The sequence below is a fragment of the Zea mays genome, chromosome 6 (genome assembly GCF_902167145.1).
Source record: "Zea mays cultivar B73 chromosome 6, Zm-B73-REFERENCE-NAM-5.0, whole genome shotgun sequence".
NCBI classification, from domain to species: Eukaryota; Viridiplantae; Streptophyta; class Magnoliopsida; order Poales; family Poaceae; genus Zea; species Zea mays.
Genome location: NC_050101.1, coordinates 148,216,683 through 148,241,559, shown reverse-complemented (window position 1 = coordinate 148,241,559; position 24,877 = coordinate 148,216,683). Strand labels below are relative to the sequence as shown.

The following is a 24,877-nucleotide window of genomic DNA, read 5'->3' as shown; positions in this document are numbered from 1 at the left end:
CTGTACACAGCCAAGCTTTTTGCACCTTTTCTCTTTTCTTCTTCTTTCTGTTTCTAACACTTAGACAAGTATATTAGTACACAAAACCAATGTACTAAGGCTTAGAAACATACCTTTACTCATGATTTGCACTTTGTTCATCCATGGGCATAAATTCACATTTAAGCACTTGTGTTGGCACTCAATCACCAAAATACTTAGAAATGGCCCAAAGGCACATTTCCCTTTCAGTTGGGCCCGCCGCGCGACCGCGCCGGGGCTCTCGCTGGCTCCCGCCGTTGCGAGACGGGCGGCCTCCGCGTCGGGAGGAGGCCACGGGCGCGTCGTCGTTCGCTCAACCGACGGCGGCTGTCTGTGGTTCCGCGACGAGGGCGCCCATGGTGAAAGTCGCGGCAAGCGGCTCTACTGCCACTCCACTCTGCGGCGGTGCCAGCGTTGATGACCACCTCTCGGCCTACTGCTACTTCTTCTCTCGGCCTACTGCTACTTCTTCTCCAGCATGGGTCTAGTCCATGTCGCGATACGGGGTTTGGATATTTTTGGGCTAGGTTCCTTCCCAACTCTGCAGTGTAGCCTCTCCGCAGCGTGGTCTAGCTACGCTCCTTTCCCTTGGTTCTGATGGCGTGGCTGGCTGTTGCCCTTTGAAGGTTGTTCAGCATGGGTCTGGTGAATGAAGGCATCGACATGGAGGAGGGAAACCCGGAGATCGGCATAGCAATTCTTTTGCATGACAGTTAGTTTTATTTTATTAATCTGTGCTAGATCTTCAAATACACACAATCCAATCTTGAATATTTGGTTAAATAAGTATGCTGCTTGTACCATAAACTGTGTGCGACGCAAATTTCAGTAAGTGCATTTTGCTGATGTATTGTGGTAGTAGACCGACCTTCCTTCTGCAGAGTGGAACCAAAGGTATTTGATGAGTTTTTTGGCATGCCACATAGCAGATTTGACCGGGAAGCTTGCATGTCTACTATCTGTCCTGGTTTTCGTATCTGCATGTCTTCCTTCATGTTCAAAATGGTGATTCAGTTTATATGAGAGTGTTGTCTTAGTGCTTGTGTGGATAACATCAATATGGCATACGGTGATGACTTTCCTGAACTTAGTACTTTCAAGTGTGTGACAAGGAAGGAAAGTAGCAAGCTGGAAAGCAAGAACCAAGATAAATTGTTTGATGCATATATCCTGCATGGTCCGCAATACAATCTACAACACACCGGATTATATGCGAAGGTCAGATTTTTATCATCTCAGATTTGTTGGTTTCAATATTTTTTGGAGTCCTTATGGTTTGCCAACTTCACTAACGATGGAATTGATTGAAATCCTTTCTGGGAAATGAATAGCCAATAAAGTTCTCATGGGAAGAGGGTAAGCAATGGCCAATGTTCAGGGATTGGATACATAGTTGCATTTACATGTCAATGTCATCTTCACATAGTAGATAGAATTGCACACAATTTTTAATAATATTGGCACTGTAGATATGGCCTGTATTTAACAGTGTTGCTGACTTCTTAGTGATTTGCTGAAATAATGACGCATAACTACGCTTATATCGAGAAGGGGAGAAAGGATCAACCGTCATTGTCTCCGTCGGCAACATCGGCCCTGTTGACAGCCCGAGCTCTGTGTGCCCTCCTCCCCACGCGTTTGATGGCATCTGTTTTCTCTTCTCCCTCGCGTTGCAGGTACGAACACTCTTAGACATGTGTCTTCTTGGTGTTAGGGTTTTCTTCTATCCTCTCGCTTCGTGCACTCCCCCCACAGGCCCACACCATTCCTACTCATTGACGAGCAAGACCCATGTGTTCCCATCACCCCCGTTCGACCGTCACCCAAATGCAGAAATTGTTTTACTGCTGCAGAGCTTAGTGACGTGGTCCAACAGCTTACTACATGATGACGATCGGCACCGACAAAGCTTAAGTGTGAAGTGAGACATGACATGCAGCATCTGATTAGAAATTTCATATTTAGATATACTCACGAATCACTAAGACAGATTATATGCTTGTTGACCTTTTTTCAGAAACAGAAATGTTCCCTGTAAGGTAAGTTTAGTTGTTTAATTTCTTAAGTTCAAGCATCCTTTCTATGTATTAATAATAAACTAACAATTACTCCATAATAACTGCAGGAATGTCCACCGCATAGCATAGTATTAATTGTTGAAGGAAAATACTAGGCAAAACATCCCCCACATAGTTAATACCTCATAAATCTTCTGATTTTAGGTTGCCATCCCTTGCATTTTGTGTTAGAAATATAGGCATTTTCCGTACCATTTTAATTCCATAAATTAATATTATGATGATGACATATAAAAGATGATTAACCATGATATCAAATATATCCATAACAATATGGATCATAAGAACATAAAACATATGAATTATATAAATCATATAAATACGATAAACATGTACACTAACTGAACAATTGAAAATAAACAGATAGAAATACAAACAGCATGACTGTAAAATTAAAACAGACAGATCTATCATATTACAAAAGGATAGAACAGATAAGATAAAATCATTCGTACATATGAAGCAGCATAGATGAATATATGAAACATATATAATATCCAGAACACAAAACAGTAAGTAAATAAAACGATCATACCCTCTGATGCGCTCTGATGATCCAGATCCTTGACCAACTTCTTTAGTCATGTTGAAGATGTTTTGGGCAGTCGCGTAGACGCTCCCTAAAAACCTAATTGCCGATCCCCCGTGCAAGGTCTCGAACGGCACCGGCTTCGGAGGCACCTGCCCTCTCGCTTCTCTGTGCGCGCAGAGTCACGAGATGGAAATACCCTCACTCGGCGGCTGGATTGTGAGACTGAAAGTGTTTCTCGCGTGTACCGAGTGACAGGGGTGCTCCTCTATTTAACCTCTCGCAGAGGGAAGCTGAAGGAGAAAGGTCGCCGAGTCACACCAAGAGTCGGCCAGCTCTAGCCGAGTTATGCCATGAGTCGGCCAGCTCTCGCCGAGTCACGCCATGAGTCGGCAGCTGAAGGATAAGGGTCACTCGGCTGGCTGACGAAGAGACAGGGTCACTCGGCAGACGAAGAGACAGGGTCACTCGGCTGACGCGGTTAGTGAGTGCTAAAAATTAACACAACCACACCACACCCGCCTGCCTGCCTGCCTGCCTGCCTGCCTGCCTCGCCTCGCCACGCCACGCCACGCCACGCCCGGCCCGGCCGGCGGCGGCGGCGCGCGCGCGCGCGTGTGGCACGCCCTTGTCCATTTCTTGACTTCTCAAGTTAAGTGGAATAAATCCCACCATATAAGTCAAGGCAAAAGACCCTTGGACTTCCAATGTGGTACTATTGGTATTCTCCACCATTACACACCATAGAGTTTATTCAATAAATGGGCCAAGCCCATAAAAGATCCAACAATCCCCACCAAACTCTAGGGTTTGTAATGAAGAAGTATCAGAATCACAATCCTTTGATATACCAGTGTTTCGATGGAGACTGTTAAGTTGAACATCCATCTAGAATAAGAGTTTCACTCATTCACAACTGAACAATGGACTATGCCTTGAATTGACAGTTTTGTGCGAAATAAGATTCACTCAAATCCTTTGCTGATACTAGGCTGCAGAAGGGTATTCCCGCTGTTTAGAAGCATATAAGTCACACTTCAGTGCCTTTCATGAGTATTTAGGGATTACCCAAGTCCCATAGACTGTGACCAGCAGTCTGACTCATATAGGTGTATTCCTCAAAAGATGTTCTGTAGGACAACATCTCAACTTCATAAGACTCTTGGAATACATTAAGGTAAAAACCATCCTGCCTTACAGATAGGAAAGATGTGCATCAGAAATGAGTTAAAGAAGGGATCTTTCCTCACAATCTACTCCTAGCTTGTTTCTCCACTCTACTTCACGGGATCTCCGATCACATAGAGCAGGTTACCACTAGAGTAGATCTCACATGGGTCTCATACCCATTTCCCTCGATGCACTTTCTATCACATTGCGTGATAGACCCTTAGTGAATTGATCTGCCAGATTATTTGATGTGTGGACATAATCCACAGTTATAACTCCGGAGTTTTTCAACTTTCTGACAGATTTCAATCTCCTCTTAATATGCCTTGTAGACTTCATGTTATTCCTAGAACTGTTAACCTTTGTAATCACCGTTTGGTTGTCACAGTTCATGGAAATAGCCGGTATCGGTTTTTCAACTACCGGTAAGTCCAATAGGAAATCACGAAGCCACTCGGCCTCAGCCCCAGCAGTGTCTAATGCTGCGAGTTCTGCTTCCATTGTAGACTTCGTTAAGATAGTCTGCTTGCAAGACTTCCAGGAAACAGCGCCACCTCCAAACAAAAACACATATCCGCTTGTGGCATAAAGCTCATCAGCATCAGAAATCCAGTTGGCATCACAATAGCCTTCCAGCACTTTTGGGTTTCCGGTATAATGAATACCGTATGTCATAGTACCTTTCAAATACCGCAACACTCTCTCAAGAGCACGCCAGTGATCATCTCCTGGTTTCGACACAAACCGACTTAGCTTACTCACAGCATAAGAGATGTCTGGCCTTGTTGCACTTGCAAGGTACATGAGCGAGCCAATGATCTGGGAGTATGTCAATTGATCCCTTGCTATTCTCCGATTCTTTCTTAATAGCACACTGGGGTCATAAGGTGTTGGAGCAGGATCACAGTCACTAAAACCAAAGCGACTCAATACCTTTTCCACATAATGGGATTGTAACAAAGTTACCCCACCATCAGCTTCTCTAACAAGCTTGATGTTTAGAATGACATCAGCCTCTCCCAAATCTTTCATCTCGAAATTGCTCGATAGAAGATTTTTAACTTCCTCAATCACATTGAGATTTGATCCAAAGATCAAAATGTCATCAACATAAAGACACAGCATAACAGACTCACCCCCACCATACCGATAGTATACACACGAGTCAGATTCATTTACAACAAAGCCAGCTACTGTAAGAGTATTATCAAACTTTTCATGCCATTGCTTAGGTGCTTGTTTTAGGCCATACAATGATTTTATCAACCTGCACACCTTGTTCTCTTGACCATCCGCAATAAACCCTTCTGGCTGATCCATATAGATCTCCTCATCCAACTCTCCATTTAGGAAAGCTGTCTTAACATCCATCTGATGAATGATAAGACCATAAGAGGCTGCCACGGCTATTAATGTGCGAATTGTAGTCAATCGAGCCACTGGTGAGTAGGTATCAAAGAAATCTTCACCCTCCTTTTGGGTATATCCTTTGGCCACAAGCCTTGCCTTGTACCTCTCAATTGTACCATCAGGCCTAAGCTTTTTCTTGAAGATCCATTTGCAACCTATAGGTTGACAACCATAAGGACGGTCAACGACCTCCCAAGTTCCATTAGACATAATAGATTCCATCTCACTCCTTACTGCTTCCTTCCATAAGTCAGCATCAGGAGAGGAATATGTCTCACTAATGGTAGTTGGTGTGTCTTCCACAAGGTACACTATAAAGTCATTACCAAAGGATTTTGCAACCCTCTGTCTCTTGCTCTTTCGAGTGACTATAGTGTCATCCTCCTCAGGGATGTGCACGTGAGAATCCTCAGTATGATCTATAGGAATCGACAGTTCGTGCTCATGGGGAATTATAGTCTCATGACTTATATCACTAGGTGTATTCTTCATAGGAAACTCATTCTCAAAAAATGTTGCGTCTCTTGATTCCATGATAGTATCAACATACATATCAAGCACATCAGATTTTATAATTAAGAACCTATACCCAGTGCTGTGAAAAGAGTACCCAAGGAATACACAATCAACAGTTTTAGGCCCAAGTTTACGCTTTTTGTTGATTGGCACATTCACTTTAGCCAAGCAACCCCAAGTGCGCAAATATGAGAGATTTAATCTTCTCTTTTCCCATTCCTCGAATGGTGTGATCTCTTTGTTCTTTGTTGGAACTCTATTCAGGACATGACATGCTGTCAAAATCGCCTCACCCCACCATGCCTTGGATAATCCCGCTGTACTCAACATGGCATTCACCAAATCTGTTAGAGTGCGGTTTTTCCTTTCAGCAATCCCATTGGATTGTGGTGAGAATGGCGGTGTCCTCTCATGAATAATACCATGTTCCACGCAGAACTCATCGAACACATTAGAGAAATATTCTCCACCTCGATCAGACCTTAACCGTTTTATTTTCCTCTCAAGTTGGTTCTCAACTTCAGCTTTATAGGCCTTAAAATAATTGAACGCTTCATCTTTTGTTTTTAAGAGATACACATAACAAAATCTAGTGGAGTCATCTATAAGAGTGAGAAAGTATCTTTTACCACCTTTGGTCAAAATTCCATTCAACTCGCACAGATCAGAATGAACAAGTTCTAGAAGTGCCAAACTCCTCGCCTCGGCAGCCTTGTGTGGCTTGCGGGGTTGTTTTGATTCAACACACACATGGCACTTAGACTTTTTGACCAAGTTAAATTTAGGAATTAAATTTATATTTGCTAACCGCATAAGACAGCCAAAGCTTGCATGACAAAACCGTGAATGCCATAAATCTGACTCATGAGAAAAATTAACAGAATTCACCAGTTTGTTACACACATCATGCAGTGATAAGCGGAACAAGCCTCCGCAATCATATCCTTTACCAACAAAAGTACCATGTTTCGACACAACACATTTATTAGACTCAAGAACAACTTTATATCCATCTCGACATAGCATCGAAGCGCTAACGAGATTCTTCTTGATAGAGGGCACATGCTGCACGCTCTTCAATGGCACCGTCTTTCCCGAAGTAAACTTCAGAATGACCGTACCAACACCAAGAACATGAGCACGCGACCCATTTCCCATCAACAAGGCGCCAGACCTCCCGACCTGGTAGGAAGTGAACATAGAGGCATCAGCACACACATGAATGTTTGCACCACTGTCCATCCACCACTCAGGTGAATTACAGACTGAAAGAACAAATGGTAAAGAATTACCATACCCAGATGTTCCTTCTTCAGTTTCAGTGGTTACAACATTAGCTGATTTCTTGTCTTGAGTGAACTTGCGATCAGGGCACTCTCTTGCCCAATGTTGATCACTGCCACAGACAAAGCATCCTCCCTTTCCCTTGTTATTGTTGTTCTTCTTTTTAAACTGTGCTGTATGAACAGGCTTATTTGCATTCTCTTGTTTGTTCTGGTTTTTCTTCTTGTTAAACTTGCGGAAGTTTCTCTTCTGCACCACATTAGCAGTAGAGGTCTCAACACCTTTTCCACTGTCCTTTGTTCTAGCCCTTTCCTCAACATCAAGAGTACCAATGAGCTCTTCCACATTGAACTCTTGTCTCTTATGTTTGAGAGAGGTAGCAAAGTCCTTCCAAGAAGGTGGCAGCTTGGCGATTATACCGCCAGCCACAAACTTGTCAGGCAAAGGACAAGGAAAAAGTTCGAGTTCCTTAGCTAGTGCCTGAAACTCATGAGCCTGTTCCACTACAGATCGGTTCTCAACCATCTTGTAGTCATACAGCTGCTCCATGAGATACAGCTCGCTACCAGCGTCAGTAACTCCAAACTTTCCAACAAGAGCATCCCACAGCTCTTTCCCCGTGGGAAGGATGATATAGCTTTTCTGGAATTTTGTGTCCAGTGCGCTAATTACTGCTCCTCGAAAGAGGTTGTCTTCAGCCTTAAACTTAGCCTCATCCTCAGGAGGTAAGTTGGCAGGCTTGCCCTCAGCGGCATGAAAACAAGACATTGCAGTTAGCCACAATTCCATTTTAGCTTTCCATATCAAGAAGTTTTTACCATCAAAAGGATCAGGCTTTAGCACAGCAGCAAAACCTCTGACAGAAAAATGCCTAACATTAGGTTTTTGGATTGTTAGAAATATAGTCATTTTCCGTACCATTTTAATTCCATAAATTAATATTATGATGATGACATATAAAAGATGATTAACCATGATATCAAATATATCCATAACAATATGGATCATAAGAACATAAAACATATGAATTATATAAATCATATAAATACGATAAACATGTACACTAACTGAACAATTGAAAATAAACAGATAGAAATACAAACAGCATGACTGTAAAATTAAAACAGACAGATCTATCATATTACAAAAGGACAGAACAGATAAGATAAAATCATTCGTACATATGAAGCAGCATAGATGAATATATGAAACATATATAATATCCAGAACACAAAACAGTAAGTAAATAAAACGATCATACCCTCCGATGCGCTCTGATGATCCAGATCCTTGACCAGCTTCTTTAGTCATGTTGAAGATGTTTTGGGCAGTCGCGTAGACGCTCCCCAAAAACCTAATTGTCGATCCCCCGTGCAAGGTCTCGAACGGCACCGGCTTCGGAGGCACCTGCCCTCTCGCTTCTCTGTGCGCGCAGAGTCACGAGATGGAAATACCCTCACTCGGCGGCTGGATTGTGAGACTGAAAGTGTTTCTCGCGTGTACCGAGTGACATGGGTGCTCCTCTATTTAACCTCTCGCAGAGGGAAGCTGAAGGAGAAAGGTCGCCGAGTCACGCCAAGAGTCGGCCAGCTCTAACCGAGTTATGCCATGAGTCGGCCAGCTCTCGCCGAGTCACGCCATGAGTCGGCAGCTGAAGGATTAGTGAGTGCTAAAAATTAACACACCACACCACACCACTCCCGCCCGCTCGCCTGCCTGCCTGCCTCGCCACGCCCGGCCCGGCCGGCGGCGGCGGCGCGCGCGCGCGTGTGGCACGCCCTTGTCCATTTCTTGACTTCTCAAGTTAAGTGGAATAAATCCCACCATATAAGTCAAGGCAAAAGACCCTTGGACTTCCAATGTGGTACTATTGGTATTCTCCACCATTACACACCATAAAGTTTATTCAATAAATGGGCCAAGCCCATAAAAGATCCAACATTTTGAACCAACTGCTTCAGCTCATCAGAAATAATATATGATGATCAATGATGACTCAATTTGATATTAGCAACACAACTCACCCTAATTACCGGAACAAACAAGCCATGATCTGTTTTAGTAAAAGTATCTGCGTTGCAACTTATATTTATATTTGGATGATAAACAACTTAGAAATGGTATCAAGATTATATATATCATCATATCTTGTATTTGTTCCTGTAAAGAAGAAGCATCAATGTTATGTTATATCAATACCTATATAGGCATTTTTAGTAGAATTGTATAAAAAACGCGCACAGGGCGCGCGTCAAGACACTAGTTCATTCTAAACCTCCGATGGAACATCTTAGCGGTGTAGATCATTGGAGACTCAAAAAATAGCTACCATACAGATTTGCGCTTCACTACAAGATGCTCTCACCAAATTTGATCAAGGTACTCGAGCATGTCATCTGTTGTGTATATGTCATCGTCACCATCTTCAGGTAAAATGGTAAGGCAACGAAGCCCAAAACAAAAACAAAGTTATGGAGATGCGGGGTATCGATCCCCGTACCTCTCGCATGCTAAGCGAGCGTTCTACCATCTGAACTACATCCCCATTTGGGTTACGAATACTTCTGGATTTTAGATAGAGCTACGCAAACTGGATTTGATGGATTGGTGCAGAGCGGGACGTGGAAAGCCGAGGCAGGGATGCAATTGCGGCCTGCGGGGCTGTGGCTGCCGCTCGGCGCTTGCTTCCCAGTCTCTCATGAATCAAGTTAGATGATGAAAAGTACAGAGAATAGTACACATATATAAGTATCTTGAAGGGAAGCATCGTGTGAAAAGCTAGCCATCTAATCTAGGCATGTTCACACAATGGCTGTTCACACACACACTATGGTTGTTTCAATTCAGTTCACACGCACACGATGGTTGTTCAACAGCCATGTTCAACCCTTTTAGTTCAAGGAAATATAATCAAATACTGATACTTCACTTGCATGCTTATACTAATTAGTTCACACAGATAGTTGTACAAAGCCATAGCCGAACCATCAGATAAAACACCAATTAAAGATATACGTTGCAAAGATAATAGTGTTCACTGCCTTGCATATAGAGCAGATATTGATAATATTGTGACAAAACAACAAGTACACTTAGCGGCATTATAGAGGTAACAGAGCAGTCACTACAACAGTGATAACACTACAATCAGTTGTTCTGTTTTGATAGTAATAACACTACTAGCAAGTGACCTAGTGGACCAAGAGAGTAGTTTAAGATAATTTTGGGAACAATCTCTTCCTCAAGCATTAGAGTGCATCAACATGTTTTGTTTTGATATCATCCCTCATCCCTGAAGTGTCTTGCTTGAGGAGGCATGCATATGTTTCTATCATCTTAATTACCTTTTCTTCCTTCACTGCTTGTAGAGTAAATTTTGACTTGACACCTCTATCTGGTCGTTACTCACCTTTTACTGCATTTCAAAGAGCTTAACACGGTTTGCATGGATACCAATATGAACCTTTTCAAACCTGTCAAGCTGGTCCAAGTTTATGGCACTCTCTTTGGATTTTCCATAGCCCTCCAATGCAGCCTTTTTAGCCTTATTCTGTCCCATCTGTTAAAAGATAGAAGGATATATCCATCCTTGGGAGCTGCGATCTCCCTGATTTCCTGAACCAATCTATTCTTGGGAAGTTATTATCTCCCTGATTTCTTGGAGCTACACCTCCGTGATTCTCTAGAGTTGTTACCATGTAAATCCTGTGTACCTCGTTCCTATATATTGAAGGATGCCGTGACCCCTAGAGGGCAGGCTGTGCATTGCGTCAACATGGTATAGGAGCCAACTATCGATCCCAGATGTCCACAGACTCCTCTCTTTTTTCCGCCTCCTCCCCTTCCACCATGACTACCAACGCTCCAGCATTCCAATCTGCCTGCGTTCCAATTCCTCTGCACCATGTGGTAACCATCCGTCTTACCAAGAGCAACTATCTTCTATGGCGCGCCCAACTTGTTCCGTTCCTCAGGAGCGCGAAACTCATGGGTTATCTTGATGGCACATTGCCGGCGCCTGCCCAACTGATCACCTCTTCAACGGCGACTGGTGCTGCGCAAGTGGCAAATCCAGCATATATACGCTGGTATGATCAAGATCAGCAGCTTCTCAGTGGACTTCTCTCATCGATGACTGAAGATGTTCTTCGGGACGTGGTTGCAGCCACCTCATCCAAGGAGGTGTGGGACTCTCTGCATAAGAAGTTCTCCTCCTCCACTCGAGCTCGCACGGTTCAGATCCGTGTTGAACTCGCTACGGCAAAGAAGCGTGACTCAACAGCTGCTGACTACTATCGCAAGATTACAGGGCTGGCAAATGAGCTGGCTGCTGCTGGCGCTCCACTCCAAGATGATGAGGTTCTCTCTTATTTACTTGCTGGCCTTCCTGCTGAATATGATCCGTTTGTTACTTCCATTACCACCAAGACAGATCCTCTCTCGCTTGACGATGTGTTCGCCCATCTGATGGCGTTCGAAGCACGACAACTCCAGCATCAGACTGAGATTCAACTAAACACCGGCATGTCCGCGAACTATGTTGGGCGTGGTGGTCGTGGTCATCGCGGTCGTGGCCGCAACACTCGTGGCCGCGGGCGTTTTGCACCTAGGGGGGGTGCGCCTCCTCGCGCATCCGGTGGTCATGGCTCATCTTCTCGTCCCACTTGTCAAATTTGTGAAAAGGAAGGACATACAGCAATCAAGTGCTGGTATCGCATGGATGAATCCTACACTGAGACACCTTCATCCTCAGCTCTGGCGGCCACTACTTCGTACAAGATCGATCCAAACTGGTATCTTGATACGGGCGCTACCGATCACATAACCAGCGATCTCGATCGTCTGGCCATACGAGAACGCTACAACGGTGGTGAGCAAGTCCACGTCGGTAATGGAGCAGGTTTGCGCATTTTGCATATTGGCCATTCTTCCATTACTACTTCTATGCGTCCACTTGCATTGCGCAATATTCTTCATGTTCCACAAATTGCTAAGCATCTTCTTTCTGTTCATAAATTCTCTCTTGATAATGATGTATATTTTGAATATCATCCCTGGCATTTTTCCATTAAGGACCGGCACACCAAGAAAAGCCTGCTGGACGGGAAGTGTGAGGCCGGCCTATATCCCATCAAGCCTTGTGATGTCGTCGCCCTTCATCAAGCTTTGATTAGTAGGACTCCAAGTCGCGCCCAATGGCATGCTCGCCTTGGGCATCCCTCATCTCAAGTGGTCCAGTCAATTCTGCATCTTAATAAAATTTTATGTCCTAGTGAGTCTTCCCTTCCAGTTTGTAATGCTTGTCAGTTAGCAAAAAGTCATCAATTACCCTATAATACTTCGGTTCATCAGTCGACCTCTCCTTTAGAGATGATTTTTTCCGATGTCTGGGGTCCTGCGCCCCAATCTGTTAGTGGTTTCAAATATTATATCAGTTTCATCGATGATTTTAGTAAGTTTTGTTGGATCTATTTGATGCATGATCGTTCTGAAGTCCCTCGTATTTTTCGGCAGTTTCAAACTCATGTCGAACGTCTTTTAAACACGAAAATTAAATGTGTTCAGTCTGACTGGGGAGGGGAATATCAGAAAATTCATAACACTCTTTTCCGCCCGCTTGGCATTGCTCATCGTGTTTCTTGTCCACATACACATCAACAAAATGGTTCTGCTGAGCGTAAACATCGTCACATTGTTGAAACTGGCCTAGCTCTTCTTGCCCATGCACATGTTCCTCTAAAATTTTGGGATGAGGCTTTTCTTACTGCTACGTATCTTATCAATCGTCTTCCTACTCGTGTCATAGACAACAAGTGCCCGTTAGAGCGTCTGCTTAATACTCCTCCAAATTACTCCATGCTCAAAATTTTTGGATGTGCATGCTGGCCGCATCTTCGAGCTTATAATAATCGCAAACTTGCTTTTCGCTCCAAAGAATGTGTTTTTCTTGGATACAGTTCGCTTCACAAAGGGTATAAGTGCCTTGACATAGAATCTGGTCGCATCTATATTTCTCGGGATGTTGTTTTTGATGAAAATATTTTTCCTTTTGCACGCTCAGCAGCTTCTCATCTTGTCCAATCCCATTCCGATTGTTCCTCCACATTGCGCAAATTGCAGTCGGACATTAGTAGTACTGATGTGAATTATGATCATGTGCATATGTCGTTGCCTGCTAACATTGTTCATGCAGAAAATCCAGCCACCTCATCCCTGCCTGAGTCTCAAGAATGGCTACAGGTTGCAGCGCCAGCGCCTGCGCTAAATGCGACCACCTCTGCTACAAGAAGGCTCGACGAATCTTCCTCCTTGGCTACATCTGGTCAGCCTGCTGATACTGGCACATTTACACCAACAGAACATGTGCCTGGGTCATCTGCTTCACCTCAGTTGCCTTCCGCCGAGGTGCCTGCTGGGACCACCTTGCCTGCTGATCGTGTACTGCATCAGGATACTGTTGCTCCTTCGCCTGAATCCCATCCAGATACACATCCATACGGCACCAGGTTGAAACACAACATCAGGATCCCCAAGAAACGAACAGACGGCACTGTTGCATGGTCAGTTGTTAAGTCCCCTACTGAACCTACAAATTATCGTATTGCTATGGAAAATCCTTTTTGGCTCCAGGCTATGAATGATGAATTTCAGGCACTGTTGAACAATAAGACGTGGCACTTAATTCCCCCTAATCCAACTCTTAATCTTATTGATTGCAAATGGGTATTTCGGTTAAAGCAGCTTCCTAATGGATCTATTGATCGCTATTGAAAGGGAATTAGGCTTACACCTAGTTCCTAAATAATTTTGGTGGTTGAATTGCCCAACACAAATATTGGACTGACTAGTTTGCTCTAGTGTATAAGTTATACAGGTGCAAAAGGTTCACATCTAGCCAATAAAAAGACCAAGTGTTGGATTCAACAAAGGAGCAATAAGGCAACCGAGGGCACCTCTGGCTGGAGGCACCGGACTGTCCGGTGTGCACCGGACAGTGTCCGGTGCGCCCGTAGACTTCGTTTTCTACCCTTCGCCAGAGGACTTCGACTTCAACCCTTCGCCCTCGGGAATTCGCGGAGGCCGGCGCGCTATAATTCACCGGACTGTCCGGTGTGCACCGGACATGTCCGGTGCGCCAACGAACCGCGGCCTCCGGAACTCGTCATCCTCGGGTTTTCACGACAGCCGCTCCGCTATAATTCACCGGACTGTCCGGTGTGCACCGGACTGTCCGGTGTGCCAGCGGAGCAACGGCTCTCTGCGACGCCAACGGCTCCCTGCGCAGCATTAAATGCGCGCGCAGCGCGCGCAGACGTCAGGGCTGCCCATACCGGTGCACCGGACATCAAACAGTGCATGTCCGGTGTGCACCGGACACCCAGGCGGGCCCACAAGTCAGAAGCTCCAACGGCTAGAATCCAACCGCAGTGATGACGTGGCAGGGGCACCGGACTGTCCGGTGTGCACCGGACTGTCCGGTGCGCCATCGAACAGAAGCCTCCAGCCAACGGTCAAGTTTGGTGGTTGGGGCTATAAATACCCCAACCACCCCACCATTCATTGCATCCAAGTTTTCCACTTCTCAACTACTACAAGAGCTCTAGGCATTCAATTCTAGACACATTCAAAGAGATCAAATCCTCTCCAATTGCACACAAAACCCTAGTGACTAGAGAGAGTGATTTGCCGTGTTCATTTGAGCTCTTGCGCTTGGATTGCTTCTTTTCTTTCTCACTTGTTCTTGAGATCACAACTCCATTGTAATCAAGGCAAGAGGCACCAATTGTGTGGTGGCCCTTGCGGGGAAGTTTTGTTCCCGGCTTTGATTAGAGAAGAGAAGCTCACTCGGTCCGTGGGACCGTTTGAGAGAGGGAAGGGTTGAAAGAGACCCGGCCTTTGTGGCCTCCTCAACAGGGAGTAGGTTTGCAAGAACCGAACCTCGGTAAAACAAATCTCCGTGTCTCACTTGCTTATTCGCTTGGGATTTGTTTTGCGCCCTCTCTCGCGGACTCGTTTATATTTCTAACGCTAACCCGGCTTGTAGTTGTGTTTATATTTATAAATTTCAGTTTCGCCCTATTCACCCCCCCTCTAGGCGACTATCAATTGGTATCGGAGCCCGGTGCTTCATTAGAGCCTAACCGCTCGAAGTGATGTCGGGAGATCACGCCAAGAAGGAGATGGAGACCGGCGAAAAGCCCACTACAAGCTACGGGAGCACTTCATCGGAAGAGTCCCGCACCAAAAGGAGGGAGAAGAAGAAGAGCTCCTCCAACAAAGGGAAGGAGAAGAAATCTTCTTCTCACCACAAAGAGAAGAAGGAAAAATCTTCTTCCCACAAGCCGCATCGGAAAGGCGACAAGCACAAGAGGATGAGGAAGGTGGTCTACTACGAGACCGACACTTCATCAACATCGACCTCCGACTCCGATGCGCCCTCCGTCACTTCTAAGCGCCAAGAGCGCAAGAAGTATAGTAAGATCCCCCTACGCTACCCCCGCATTCCTAAACATACACCTTTACTTTCCGTCCCATTAGGCAAACCACCAACTTTTAATGGTGAAGATTATGCTATGTGGAGTAATTTGATGCGATTTCATCTAACCTCTCTCCACAAAAGAATATGGGATGTTGTTGAGTATGGTGTACAGGTACCATCAATAGGGGATGAGGACTATGACACGGACGAAGTGGCCCAAATCGAGCACTTCAACTCCCAAGCCGCAACCATCCTCCTTGCCTCCCTAAGCAAGGAGGAATACAACAAAGTACAAGGATTGAAGAACGCCAAGGAGATTTGGGACCTACTCAAGACGGCGCACGAGGGTGATGAACTCACCAAGATCACCAAGCGGGAAACGATCGAGGGGGAGCTCGGTCGCTTCCGTCTTCGCCAAGGGGAGGAGCCACAAGACATGTACAACCGGCTCAAGACCTTGGTGAACCAAGTGCGCAACCTCGGGAGCACAAAATGGGATGACCACGAAGTGGTTAAGGTTATTCTAAGAGCTCTTATTTTCCTTAACCCCACTCAAGTACAATTAATTCGTGGGAATCCTAGATATCCACTAATGACCCCCGAGGAAGTTATCGGGAATTTTGTGAGTTTTGAATGCATGATTAAGGGCTCCAAGAAGATCAACGAGCTTGACGAGCCTTCCACCTCCGAGGCGCAACCGGTGGCCTTCAAGGCAACGGAGGAGAAGAAGGAGGAGTCTACACCAAATAGACAACCAATTGACGCCTCCAAGCTCGACAACGAGGAGATGGCCCTAATCATCAAAAGCTTTCGGCAAATTCTCAAGCAACGGAAGGGGAAGGACTACAAACCCCGTTCCAAGAAGGTTTGCTACAAGTGTGGTAAGCCCGGTCACTTTATTGCAAAATGTCCTATGTCTAGTGACAGTGACAGGGGCGACGACAAGAAGGGAAGAAGAAAGGAGAAGAAGAAGTATTACAAGAAGAAGGGCGGCGATGCCCATGTTTGTCGGGAGTGGGACTCCGACGAAAGCTCAAGCGACTCCTCCTCCGACGAGGACGCCGCCAACATCGCCGTCACCAAGGGCCTTCTCTTCCCCAACGTCGGCCACAAGTGTCTCATGGCCAAGGACGGCAAAAAGAAGGTAAAATCAAGGTCCTCCACTAAATATGAAACATCTAGTGATGAGGATGATGATAAAAATGAGGAGGATAACTTGCGCATTCTTTTTGCTAACCTTAACATGGAACAAAAGGAAAAATTAAATGAACTAATTAGTGCCATCCATGAAAAGGATGATCTCTTGGACTCCCAAGAGGACTTCCTAATCAAGGAGAATAAGAAACATGTTAAGGTTAAAAATGCTTATGCTCTAGAAGTAGAAAAATGTAACAAATTATCTAGTGAGCTAAGCATGTGCCATGACACTATTGCCAACCTTAGAAATGAAAATGCTAAATTAATTGCTAAGGTAGATTCTCATGTTTGCATTGATCCTAGAAATGATAATGTTGATTTGCTTGCTAGGATTGATGAGTTAAATGTTTCCATTGCTAGCCTTAGAAATGAGAATGAGAAACTAATTGCTAAGGCTAAGGATTTTGATGTTTGCAATGCTACTATTTCCGACCTTAGAACTAAAAATGATATGTTGCATGCTAAGGTTGTTGAACTAAAATCTTGCAAACCCTCTACATCTAATGTTGAGCATATTTCCATTTGTACTAGATGTAGAGATATTAATGTTGATGCTATCCATGATCACCTAGCCTTAATTAAAAAACAAAATGATCACATAGCTCAACTAAATGCTAAGATTAGAGAGCATGACTTAGAAAATGAAAAATTTAAATTGGCTAGAAGCATGCTCTATAATGGGAGACGCCCTGGCATCAAGGATGGCATTGGCTTCCAAAGGGGAGACAATGTCAAACTTAATGCCCCACCTAAAAATTTGTCTAACTTTGTTAAGGGCAAGGCTCCCATGCCTCAGGATAACGAGGGTTACATTTTGTACCCTGCCGGTTATCCCGAGAGCAAAATTAGGAGAATTCACTCTAGGAAGTCTCACTCTGGCCCTAACCATGCTTTTATGTATAAGGGTGAGACATCTAGCTCTAGGCAACCAACCCGTGCCAAGTTGCCTAGAAAGAAAACTCCTAATGCATCAAATGATCATGCCATTTCATTTAAAACTTTTGATGCATCTTATGTGCTTACTAGCAAATCCGGCAAGGTAGTTGCCAAATTTGTTGGGGGCAAGCACAAGGGTTCCAAGACTTGTGTTTGGGTACCCAAAGTTCTCATTTCTAATGCCAAAGGACCCAAAACCGTTTGGGTACCTAAAACAAAGAACTAAACTTGTTTTGTAGGTTTATGCATCCGGGGGCTCAAGTTGGATACTCGACAGTGGGTGCACAAACCATATGACAGGGGAGAAAAAGATGTTCTCCTCATATGAGAAAAACCAAGATCCCCAACGAGCTATCACATTCGGGGATGGAAATCAAGGTTTGGTCAAAGGTTTGGGTAAAATTGCTATATCACCTGACCATACTATTTCCAATGTTTTTCTTGTAGATTCTTTAGATTACAATTTGCTTTCCGTATCCCAATTATGTAAAATGGGCTACAACTGTCTTTTTACTGATATTGGTGTTACTGTCTTTAGAAGAAGTGACGATTCAATAGCTTTTAAGGGAGTGTTAGAGGGTCAGCTATACTTGGTAGATTTTGAAAGAGCTGAACTCGACACTTGCTTAGTTGCTAAGACTAACTTGGGTTGGCTTTGGCACCGCCGACTAGCCCATGTTGGAATGAAGAATCTTCACAAGCTTCTAAAGGGAGAACACATTTTGGGACTAACCAATATTCATTTTGAGAAAGACAGGATTTGTAGCGCATGCCAAGCCGGGAAGCAAGTTGGGATCCATCATCCACACAAAAATGTCATGACTACCGACAGGCCGCTGGAGCTACTACACATGGATTTATTCGGCCCGATCCCTTACATAAGCATCGGCGGTAGTAAGTATTGCCTTGTAATTGTGGATGATTATTCTCGCTTCACTTGGGTATTCTTTTTACAGGAAAAATCTCAAACCCAAGAGACTTTAAAAGGATTCTTGAGACGGGCTCAAAATGAGTTCGGCTTAAGGATCAAGAAAATAAGAAGCGACAATGGGACGGAGTTCAAGAACTCTCAAATTGAAAGCTTCCTTGAGGAGGAGGGCATCAAGCATGAGTTCTCTTCTCCCTACACGCCACAACAAAACGGTGTAGTGGAGAGGAAGAATCGAACTCTATTGGACATGGCAAGAACCATGCTTGATGAGTACAAGACACCGGACCGGTTTTGGGCCGAGGCGGTCAACACCGCCTGCTACGCCATCAACCGATTATATCTTCACCGAATCCTCAAGAAGACATCATATGAACTCCTAACCGGTAAAAAGCCCAACATTTCATATTTTAGAGTTTTTGGTAGCAAATGCTTCATTCTTATTAAAAGAGGTAGAAAATCTAAATTTGCTCCTAAAACTATAGAAGGCTTTTTACTTGGTTATGACTCAAACACAAGGGCATATAGGGTCTTTAACAAGTCCACTGGACTAGTTGAAGTCTCTTGTGACGTTGTGTTTGATGAAACTAACGGCTCTCAAGTAGAGCAAGTTGATCTTGATGAGATAGGTGAAGAACAGGCTCCATGCATCGCGCTAAGAAACATGTCCATCGGGGATGTGTGTCCTAAGGAATCCGAAGAGCCTCCAAGTACACAAGATCAACCATCCTCCTCCATGCAAGCATCTCCACCAACTCAAAATGAGGATGAGGCTCAAAATGATGAAGAGCAAAATCAAGAAGACGAGCCACCTCAAGATGATAGCAATGATCAAGGGGGAGATACAAATGATCAAGAAAAGGAGGATGAGGAAGAACCAAGACCGCCACACCCAAGAGTCCACCAAGCAATCCAACGAGATCACCCCGTCGACACCATCCTCGGCGACATTCATAAGGGGGTAACTACTCGATCTCGGGTTGCTCATTTTTGTGAACATTACTCTTTTGTTTCCTCTATTGAGCCACACAGGGTAGAGGAAGCTCTCCAAGATTCGGATTGGGTGGTGGCGATGCAAGAGGAGCTCAACAATTTCACGAGGAATGAGGTCTGGCATTTAGTTCCACGTCCTAACCAAAATGTTGTAGGAACCAAATGGGTCTTCCGCAACAAGCAAGATGAGCATGGTGTGGTGACAAGGAACAAAGCTCGACTCGTAGCCAAAGGGTATTCGCAAGTCGAAGGTTTGGATTTCGGTGAAACCTATGCACCCGTAGCTAGGCTTGAGTCAATTCGCATATTATTGGCCTATGCTACTTACCATGGCTTTAAGCTCTATCAAATGGACGTGAAAAGTGCCTTCCTCAATGGACCGATCAAGGAAGAGGTCTATGTTGAGCAACCTCCCGGCTTTGAAGACAGTGAGTATCCTAATCATGTCTATAGGCTCTCTAAGGCGCTTTATGGGCTCAAGCAAGCCCCAAGAGCATGGTATGAATGCCTTAGAGATTTCCTCATTGCTAATGGCTTCAAAGTCGGCAAGGCCGATCCTACACTCTTTACTAAAACTCTTGAAAATGACTTGTTTGTATGCCAAATTTTATGTTGATGATATTATATTTGGGTCTACTAACGAGTCTACATGTGAAGAGTTTAGTAGGATCATGACACAGAAATTCGAGATGTCGATGATGGGGGAGTTGAAGTATTTTCTAGGATTCCAAGTCAAGCAACTCCAAGAGGGCACCTTCATTAGCCAAACGAAGTACACTCAAGACATTCTTGCTAAGTTTGGGATGAAGGATGCCAAACCCATCAAGACACCCATGGGAACTAATGGGCATCTCGACCTCGACACGGGAGGTAAGTCCGTGGATCAAAAGGTATACCGATCGATGATTGGTTCATTGCTTTATTTATGTGCATCTCGACCGGACATTATGCTTTCCGTTTGCATGTGTGCAAGATTCCAATCCGACCCTAAGGAATCTCACCTTACGGCCGTAAAACGAATCTTGAGATATTTGGCTTATACCCCTAAGTTTGGGCTTTGGTACCCTCGGGGATCCACATTTGATTTACTTGGTTATTCGGATGCCGATTGGGCGGGGTGCAAAATCAATAGGAAGAGCACATCGGGGACTTGCCAGTTCTTGGGAAGATCCTTGGTGTCTTGGGCTTCAAAGAAGCAAAATTCGGTCGCTCTTTCCACCGCCGAAGCCGAGTACATTGCCGCAGGACATTGTTGCGCGCAATTGCTTTGGATGAGGCAAACCCTGCGGGACTACGGTTACAAATTAACCAAAGTCCCTTTGCTATGTGATAATGAGAGTGCAATCAAAATGGCCGACAATCCCGTCGAGCATAGCCGCACTAAGCACATAGCCATTCGGTATCATTTTCTTAGGGATCACCAACAAAAGGGGGATATCGAGATTTCTTACATTAATACTAAAGATCAATTAGCTGATATCTTTACCAAGCCACTTGATGAACAATCTTTTACCAGACTTAGGCATGAGCTCAATATTCTTGATTCTAGAAATTTCTTTTGCTAGCTTGCACACATAGCTCATTTAAATACCTTTGATCATATCTCTTTTATATGCTATGACTAATGTGTTTTCAAGTCTATTTCAAACCAAGTCATAGGTATATTGAAAGGGAATTGGAGTCTTCGGCGAAGACAAAGGCTTCCACTCCGTAACTCATGCTTCGCCATCACTCCGAGCAACTCTCTATTCCTTGAGGAGAAATGAGCATCAAAGAAAAGGACTTCATCCTTGGGGGAAAGAGTAAAAGCTCAAAAGCAAAAGGACCGGACTTCATCTTTGGTATAATCTTAACTCGTTACTTATGACCAAAGGGGAAGAAATTACTTCAAGGGCTCTAATGATTCCGTTTTTTGGCGATTCATGCCAAAAAGGGGGAGAAATGAGCCCAAAGCAAAAGGACCGCACCACCACCACCAAATTCAAAAACTTAGTGCTTTCCAAAAGTCTTTATCATTTGGTATCCTATTGTGTTCAAAAGGGGGAGAAAGTAGTATTTCAAAAATGGTATATCAAAACCCTCTTGAACACTAAGAGGTGGATCTCTTTTAGGGGGAGTTTTGTTTAGTCAAAGGAAAAGCATTTGAAATAGGGGGAGACAATTTCAAATCTTGAAAATGCTTTGCAAACTCTTATTCATGTACCTTTGACTATTTGCAAAAGATCTTTGAAATGGATTTACAAAAAGAATTTGCAAAAACAAAACATGTGGTGCAAACGTGGTCCAAAATGTTATATAAGAAAGAAACATTCCTTGCATATCTTGTAAGTAGTTATATTGGCTCAATTCCAAGTAACCTCTGCACTTACATTATGTAAACTAGTTCAATTATGCACTTCTATATTTGCTTTGGTTTGTGTTGGCATCAATCACCAAAAAGGGGGAGATTGAAAGGGAATTAGGCTTACACCTAGTTCCTAAATAATTTTGGTGGTTGAATTGCCCAACACAAATATTGGACTGACTAGTTTGCTCTAGTGTATAAGTTATACAGGTGCAAAAGGTTCACATCTAGCCAATAAAAAGACCAAGTGTTGGATTCAACAAAGGAGCAATAAGGCAACCGAGGGCACCTCTGGCTGGAGGCACCGGACTGTCCGGTGTGCACCGGACAGTGTCCGGTGCGCCCGTAGACTTCGTTTTCTACCCTTCGCCAGAGGACTTCGACTTCAACCCTTCGCCCTCGGGAATTCGCGGAGGCCGGCGCGCTATAATTCACCGGACTGTCCGGTGTGCACCGGACATGTCCGGTGCGCCAACGAACCGCGGCCTCCGGAACTCGTCATCCTCGGGTTTTCACGACAGCCGCTCCGCTATAATTCACCGGACTGTCCGGTGTGCACCGGACTGTCCGGTGTGCCAGCGGAGCAACGGCTCTCTGCGACGCCAACGGCTCCCTGCGCAGCATTAAATGCGCGCGCAGCGCGCGCAGACGTCAGGGCTGCCCATACCGGTGCACCGGACATCAAACAGTGCATGTCCGGTGTGCACCGGACACCCAGGCGGGCCCACAAGTCAGAAGCTCCAACGGCTAGAATCCAACCGCAGTGATGACGTGGCAGGGGCACCGGACTGTCCGGTGTGCACCGGACTGTCCGGTGCGCCATCGAACAGAAGCCTCCAGCCAACGGTCAAGTTTGGTGGTTGGGGCTATAAATACCCCAACCACCCCACCATTCATTGCATCCAAGTTTTCCACTTCTCAACTACTACAAGAGCTCTAGGCATTCAATTCTAGACACATTCAAAGAGATCAAATCCTCTCCAATTGCACACAAAACCCTAGTGACTAGAGAGAGTGATTTGTCGTGTTCATTTGAGCTCTTGCGCTTGGATTGCTTCTTTTCTTTCTCACTTGTTCTTGAGATCACAACTCCATTGTAATCAAGGCAAGAGGCACCAATTGTGTGGTGGCCCTTGCGGGGAAGTTTTGTTCCCGGCTTTGATTAGAGAAGAGAAGCTCACTCGGTCCGTGGGACCGTTTGAGAGAGGGAAGGGTTGAAAGAGACCCGGCCTTTGTGGCCTCCTCAACGGGGAGTAGGTTTGCAAGAACCGAACCTCGGTAAAACAAATCTCCGTGTCTCACTTGCTTATTCGCTTGGGATTTGTTTTGCGCCCTCTCTCGCGGACTCGTTTATATTTCTAACGCTAACCCGGCTTGTAGTTGTGTTTATATTTATAAATTTCAGTTTCGCCCTATTCACCCCCCCTCTAGGCGACTATCAGCTATAAAGCTCGCCTGGTCGCCAAAGGTTTCACCCAGCAGTATGGTGTGGATTATGATGAGACATTTAGTCCGGTTGTAAAGCCCACAACCATTCGTCTATTACTATCTCTTGCTATTTCTCGAGGATGGTCTATGCGTCAGATTGACATACAAAATGCTTTTCTTCATGGTATTCTTAATGAAGACGTCTATATGAAGCAACCTCCTGGTTTTCTAGACTCCAAGCATCCGGACTATGTTTGCAAATTGGACAAAGCCTTGTATGGCTTGAAGCAATCGCCTCGTGCGTGGTTTTCCCGTCTTAGCTCCAAATTGATACAATTGGGATTTACTGCTTCCAAGGCCGACGTATCTTTATTCATCTTTAATCAAGATGGTATTCAGATCTACATTCTTATCTACGTTGATGATATTATTATTCTCAGTTCATCAACAGTGGCCACTGACAATCTTCTCGTTCAACTCCGGGATGATTTTGCAGTAAAAGATCTTGGACAGCTTAGCTATTTTCTTGGCATTGAGGTCCATCACACATCTGATGGTATTGTGTTGCTACAGCGCAAATATATTCGTGATCTATTGAGTCGCACCAACATGCTGTCTTCTAACGGTGTGCCCACTCCTATGCTTCCCACTGAAAAATTATCTCTTGATGGTGGTGAAAAGCTTTCTTCAGATGATGCGACTAAATATCGAAGTGCTGTGGGTGCCTTGCAATATCTTTTATTGACTCGCCCTGACATCTCCTTCAGTGTTAATCGGGTTTGCCAATTTATGTCTGCTCCAACTGATGTTCATTGGGGAGCTGTAAAACGGATTCTTCGTTATCTTCATGCAACTATGGATTTCGGTCTCCGATTTAGTCGCAGGGGATCTTCTCTTCTCAGTGCTTTTTCGGATGCTGATTGGGCTGGTAATCCGGATGATCGTCGTAGCACCGGTGGCTATGTTATATTTTTTGGTGGGAATCTTGTTTCTTGGAGTTCACGGAAGCAAGCAACAGTTTCTCGCTCAAGCACTGAATCTGAATATAAAGTTGTTGCTGATGCTACGGCTGAAGTTATATGGCTCCAAGTTTTATTGCGGGAACTTGGAGTTTCGCAACCACGTTCTCCTACTCTCTGGTGTGACAATCTTGGTGCTACGTATCTATCGGCCAATCCGATTTTTCATCGTCGCTCCAAGCATATTGAAGTTGATTATCACTTTGTCCGTGAACGTGTAGCTACCAAGCAACTTGAAGTACGGCCCATCGCTACAAAAGATCAGCTAGCAGATGCATTGACAAAGCCATTGGCGGCACCTGCTTTTATTCGTTTTAGAAACAATCTGAACTTAGTATCTCTACGTCCAGATTGAGGGGGGATGTTAAAAGATAGAAGGATATATCCATCCTTGGGAGCTGCGATCTCCCTGATTTCCTGAACCAATCTATTCTTGGGAAGTTATTATCTCCCTGATTTCTTGGAGCTACACCTCCGTGATTCTCTAGAGTTGTTACCATGTAAATCCTGTGTACCTCGTTCCTATATATTGAAGGATGCCGTGA

The 24,877-nt window shown here is 44.6% G+C and overlaps 1 protein-coding gene and 2 non-coding genes across 3 annotated transcripts; 2 read left to right on the top strand and 1 right to left on the bottom strand.

Annotated features, from left to right (window-relative positions):
- The first annotated feature begins 130 nt into the window (after positions 1–130).
- Positions 131–879, top strand: LOC100274989 (uncharacterized). Its single transcript, NM_001149216.2, has one exon. The coding sequence runs from the start codon at positions 144–146 to the stop codon at positions 507–509; it is 366 nt and encodes a 121-aa protein (NP_001142688.1). The 5' UTR covers positions 131–143; the 3' UTR covers positions 510–879.
- An 8,601-nt stretch (positions 880–9,480) lies between these two features.
- Positions 9,481–9,553, bottom strand: TRNAA-AGC (transfer RNA alanine (anticodon AGC)). The gene has a single exon. It is a non-coding gene; the product is annotated as a tRNA-Ala (tRNA).
- Positions 9,554–11,349: 1,796 nt separating this feature from the next.
- On the top strand, positions 11,350–11,489 carry LOC111589616 (small nucleolar RNA Z247). Its single transcript, XR_004850975.1, has one exon. It is a non-coding gene; the product is annotated as a small nucleolar RNA Z247 (small nucleolar RNA).
- Positions 11,490–24,877: the final 13,388 nt, after the last annotated feature.